General features: G+C 34.8%; 1 protein-coding gene across 1 annotated transcript; it reads right to left on the reverse strand.

The window, feature by feature from the left end:
• Positions 1–276: 276 nt before the first annotated feature.
• LOC123949274 (olfactory receptor 4C11-like) lies at positions 277–1,209 on the reverse strand. Its single transcript, XM_046016658.1, has one exon. It carries the CDS (start codon positions 1,207–1,209, stop codon positions 277–279), a length of 933 nt encoding a protein of 310 aa, XP_045872614.1.
• Between the last annotated feature and the right edge of the window lie 5,051 nt (positions 1,210–6,260).

Consider the following 6,260-nt stretch of genomic DNA (forward strand, 5'->3'; position numbering starts at 1 on the left):
TTATTGTTTGAGCAGTTGTGATTGCATAAATATCTTTTTCTTTACCAAAACAGACTGTAGCCTAAGATGTGGGAAGTATTTCATAATCCATTGTGTCAGAGTTGAGCTCTCAGGTAAAGTAAGAACCAGGCTGGCATTATGAGGAAGTTTGAGGACAGAAGTAAAGAGAAAAGTAAGTAAATCAGCTGCCTTTTTTAGAGTGCATCCAGCAAGTCATGATATACACTACTATATTTGATATGAGTACAGGTTATGTAATCGACCAAAGTCTTCAATTCATCTTTTGCTATCTAAGGTAATTTTAATATGCCAGAGCTTTCTCATGGCATTTTTCACTTCTGTATTCCTCAGGGTGTAGATGAGTGGGTTGAGAAAAGGGGTTGCAATAGTATAAAATACGGTCACCATCTTGTCCATGGGGAAAGTGGTTGGGGGGCGTGTATATATGAATATACATGGACCAAAGGTTAAGATTACTACTGTGATGTGAGAAGTGCAAGTCGAGAGAGCTTTTTTCCTCCCTTCTACACTGTGATTTCTCAGAGAATACAAGATGACAATGTATGAGATCATCAGAATCACAAAACTGCTTGAGCATATGGCCCCACTGTTAGACACCAACAGTAGGTTGATCTTGTAGGTATCCATGCAAGCAAGTTTCAGCAAGGGTTGCAAATCACAGCAGTAATGATCAATCAAATTGGGTCCACAGAAAGGCAGTCTCAAGGCCAGGATAATCTGGGCTATAGAATGGATAAAAGACCCTATCCATGCAAGAATAATAAGGACGGTGCAGACCTGTCGTCTCATGATGGTTGGGTAATGTAAGGGCTTACAGATGGCCACACAACGATCAGCGGCCATGAAGATGAGCACAAAGATCTCCATAGAGCCAAATAAATGTAGGGCAAAGACTTGAGTCATGCACTCATTGTACGTTATGATTTTTTTTGCAGAGAGGGAATCCACAATTAGTCTGGGGGCTATGGATGTTGAGAAGCAGGAATCTGTAAGGGACAAATAAAATAGGAAAAAGTACATGGGGCTCCCAAGCATAGGGCTGTACTTGATGGTCACAATAATAAGCAAATTCCCTATCACTGTTCCCAGATAAAAAATGAAGAAGATTACAAATACCATCTTCTGTCTCATGGGATTTTGGGTCAATCCTAACAGTATGAACTCAGTTACGCTGTTATTTAGTTGCATTATTTCAGACAAAGTAGAGAAATGGAAGTTAGAAATAATCTACAGATAAAAAGTATTATGAAATGACTACTTCATTTGGAGATCAAATCCATATGATCTTGGACGTGTCAATTACCAGTGGGTAATCGCTTACCTTCCCTGTTGTTTTCTTCTGAATAACATGGGAATCATAATATTTCTCACAATCTATTCACCTGAGTGCTTAAGGAAACAATGAAATATGTCAATAATAAAAGTGTATGTGATTCTTCAGGCATAATAAACATTAATCTAGGGGATTGGGATGAGATGGTATCTTTCTGAAGTGAAGGTCTCTCTTTAGTTTACAGCAAGGACCTATTAAGACAGGATGTTGCCAAATGGAGAAAACTCATGCATGATTTACATAATACTCTTTCACACTATTTGAGCCTGGTAGTTCAGTTCTGAAGTATCTTCTTGTAAGTATTCTGAACAATCAAGGAATTATGTAGAAACTTTTGATAGTGTTTTCCATAAGGACACCTAAAAGAGAGATAAACATGAGAGATAAAGAGAGAGAGAATAAGAGAGAAACAAACAATATTTTAGTTGTGAACATTCAATCATTAGTCCCAATCCATTATAAAATGTATTTTAATCTGTTAGCTTTACTGTTTATCTCCTGTACTTTAACTCGCAATAATTTCTAGTTGTTTAGAGTTTTAAATTCAGTTTCTATCATAAACTTATTCATTTTTTATATTATACAATATAAATAATTACTTACCATATTAAAATACCCCTTTTGGTTGTTGAAACTACATCATAATAACTGCATTAAAAATAAAGCTTTTAAATACCTTCTCTTAGTGGATGGTTTAATAATCACCTTGGCATATTAGTGGTTCAGAAGGTTCACAACAACTGTCTTCTGACATAGGCTGCAGAGACAGCAAGATTCCTAGGACCAGTGTAAGATTTAAATGTCTGTGTCAGAGCGTGAGTTACTGTAGAGACAGTTCTGGACTCATGGCTCTTAATCACATCATGCCCCAACCACACTGCCAATCAGTATGATTTCCCTAAATTCTTGAGAGTTTGCCAGATATGCTCTTTTTCCAACTTTTTGGCAAACAGAAATGAAAACTCATCCATGGTTTCTAACAGTTAAATATTATAAAAAGATATCTACCTTTCTATCCACCCAACTACTTATTGATATATGCTGTATTTATCATCCATTTATCAACCATCTATCATCTATTTATCCTCTATACATCAGACCTATTTATCTATCTATATAATAGAGATACAGACTGAGACATTCGTATAGCTCACATAATAATAGATATGAGAGGCTTACATTCAAAGGGAGCAACATAAGAGAGGCATCTTTTTTCTCTTTACTGCTAAATTTATCATCTAGGGAAAAATACATATTTATTAATAAGTATTAAAAAGGAAATGAAAGATCTAGGAGACTTTCCTTTGATAAAATCCAATAGTTTTCAGTCACATCCAATACTCACTTACACCGAAAAAGGAAGCCTCCTCCATCCCAAGTAAATCAATATCTGCTTGTCTCTCCACCAGTTGCTACTGTGCATGTCGATCACTCGATGTTCCCAGTTTCCGTTGTAATCTATGTCTAGAAAAACTTCTAAACTTTCTATCCTTCCACAAATGGCTTTTATGTGTTAGTTGTACACTGGGCATTGATCAGATTAATTTTCTGTGAGTTATATACACAGTTATGTCAATCCCTAACACAAATCTTATTAGCTTTTATAAGAGTTTACCTGAAGGTTAGGATGTTCAGTTCTTCTCCTTTCTTCTCAAAGTAATTTGGCTACTCTTTGCTCAGATGAGAATTAAGAAAAAAAAAAGTGTTTCTAAAATTCTGTCTGATCTCATTTGATGTCACTGAAGCTCAGGTTTTCACCTGCATGTCTGAAGAATTTGGTCCTGGATTCATCCCACACTTTCTGAAATCAAATCTCACATGGAACGTTGACTGGAAAATGCTCCCTGTTTTTCCTTTCCTCCCATGGTATTTAAACTGAATGATGCAAAATATTGGAGTCTAGGGAAAGTTATTACCTGAAATTTCCCTTCCTTTTTTTTTATTCCTTTTTTGCCCCCTTCCTTTTTAATTACAAATCCTGAGCTAGAAGTAGTAAAGAACTTAATCCTCAACATGTATTAATAGGTTATGGGGAAAAGATGATCTCTTCTTGGAATTAAAAGTGATTATTTGGGTCGTAAAGGATGTCTTTTGCCTGGAATAAAAGAAATAAGTAAAAACAGTGATTATCTAGTGCTCTAGTAGCCAGGGCATGGTTCTTGATACCATTATCCAAGAAAATGAATAGAATTTCTTAAGTAAATGGCTGACTCTAGGTCTGGGGCAGGGAATGTACAGGATGAACTGGAGCATCTTGCAGTGATGGAAGGTAAGGAAGTGCAAACACACACACACACACACACACACACACACACAGTGATGAGAATATGCAAAGGGACACAAGAGCAATGGGAAGAGCCCCTGGTGACAAAAGCTGGAACAAATTGAGGAACAAAATAAATGACACTGAATAGAAATGTAACTCATAGTTTAAATAATCCACAAGTTCATAATGATATTAAATACTTAAATAAGTAATCCATAAGGGAAACTAGACAAATCTCTCATAATGAAAGAATCCCTAATGATACTGCAGTTACTCTTTTCTCAATGGATTGTAGGCTACTTCTCAGTCTCTTATTTGTAGAGTGTACACAAATGAATTCCTTCCAAAAGGCTCACTGTGGAGTGGGATGGAAGGAGTCATTTTAGAGAGGAGAAATGTGGAAAACACTACCTTAACCAGGTGGTCAATGTTAACATCAACAATGATAAATCACATTGAAAGTATGTACCAACTGGCATGATCTGATGCAAATGGAACTTGGCCTCTGTGATCTTCCTCCTAATAACCCACAACCCATGTCTGATCTTGAGTAAAATATCAAACAAACACCAAGTGAAGGTTTTTATATAAAATGTCTCACTAGTTCTGCTCAAAACAGTCAAGTTCATCAAAAACTAAAACAGTTGAGAAGAGTTATTGTGATGGACACTGCATTAGCTATAGAAATGTAGCATCATTCTTTTACACATTTGAAATAAATAAAATGCTGTATGTTAATTGCACTTGAAATAAATAAGAGAATATCTAGAGAAACCCACTGTCTGGAGGTGCTGAAGAAGATATGTCAACTGAATTTAATGTGGCATGCTGGATGATATTCTGGAGGAGAAAAATGCCATTAGTGAAAGTAATCTGAATAAAATATGGTTGTTGGTTAAAAATAATGGGTTCCCATGAAGTTAATTACTTGTGAACTAATGTATTCTTCTATGTAAGATAGTAGTAGAGGAAACTGAGCACAGAGCATGTGGGAAATCTCTTTTCACCACGTCTCTGTTAATATAAACCTGTTATAAAATATGATGTTTTTTCATTGTTTATGCACCACACACAAATCAATATTTCTTTTCTTTTTTCTTTTTTTTTAATTTCTTTATTTTCAGTGTAACAGTGCATAAACAATGAATTCTGTTATGCTGAAAAGAAATTAAAAAAAGAAATGATAAAAAATAAAAAATAAAAAAAATATGAAGTTTTTTAAACATAAATGGCTTATTTCACCTAATATGTCATCAAAGTGTATTTCTGTTGTAGCATGGCTCAGGAACCTTCCTTTCCTATGCTGAATAATATTTCACTGTATGTGTACCACATTTTGTTTGTTCATATGTTGATGGACACTTGGGTGGCTTACCTATTTTTGCTAATATGACTATTGCTGATATGGACATGAAGGTACACATATCTCTTCCAATCCCCACTTCCAATGCTTTTGTTATATACCTGGAGGTGGAAATTAGAAATCACTTGATCATTGTATTGTTAACTTTCTGTAATGTCATAGTGTCTTTCATAGTCGCTATGCCATTTTTATATTCCTATGAACAGTATGTACATAAGTGTTTAGTGATGTTGGGTATTTTCTTATCTGCTCATTGCCCATTTGTATGTATATTTTTTGATAAATGTTTATTCAAGGATTTTGTTGATACTGATTTTTAGGAATTCCATGAGTTGACTTTTCAACTCTATTGATTGTGGCCTTTGATGCATAGAAGTTTTTAACTCTGAGCTTATTCAATTTATTTATTTATTTCTTCTGTAAGCTTTTTTTATTGTCATATTCAAGAAATTATTTCCTAAAATAATGTCTTGAAGATTTTTCCCTTTTTAAAAGATTTTATTTAGTTATTTGACAGACAGAGATCACAAGTAGGTGGGGAGGCAGGCGGAGAGAAATAGAGAGAGAGAGAAAGAGAGAGAGAGAGAGAGGAGGAATCAGGCTCCCTGCTGAGCAGAGAGCTAGATGCAGGGCTTGATCCCAGGACCCTGGGATCATGACCTGAGACAAAGGCAAAGGCTTTAACCCACTAAGTCTCCAAGGCACTCCTTGAAGCTTTTTTTTATTTTCATTTATATTTTCTTCTAAATATTTTACAGTTTTAGCTCTTATACTTAGGTCTTTGATCCATTTCCAGTTTATTTTATATATGGTGTAAGTTAAGCCCTACCTTTATTCTTTTGCACATGAATCTCTAGTTTTTCCAAACTATTTGTTGAAAAAAAAGACTATCCTTTTCCTATTAGATGATGCTGATACCCTTGTAGAAAGTCATGTGATCCTATAGGTGATGTTGTGTTTCTGGGCTCTCCAATCTATTCCATTTGTCTATGTACCTGTTTTAATGCCATTACCACACTGTTTGCATTACTATAATATTATGATAAGCTTTAAAATCAGGAGATATGAGACTTACAACTTTTTCTTTTCAATATTTATTTCTTTTCTTTTGACTAAAGATCCCTTGAGATTCCATATGAAACTGTCAGCTGATTTTTCTATATCCTCAAAAATTGCCATTGGAGTTTTGATATGGGTTCTATTAAAAGTGAATTGTTTCCCAATCCCATCTTGTTTCATTTATTCTTCTCGTATATTACTGACTTCTAAACAATATT

Source organism: Meles meles, chromosome 8 (assembly GCF_922984935.1).
Source record: "Meles meles chromosome 8, mMelMel3.1 paternal haplotype, whole genome shotgun sequence".
In the NCBI taxonomy this organism is placed as follows: Eukaryota; Metazoa; Chordata; class Mammalia; order Carnivora; family Mustelidae; genus Meles; species Meles meles.

Excerpts from the sequence above, each read along its gene's own strand:
- LOC123949274 (XM_046016658.1), bottom strand. The coding sequence starts at position 1,209 with ATGCAACTAAATAACAGCGTAACTGAGTTCATACTGTTAGGATTGACC.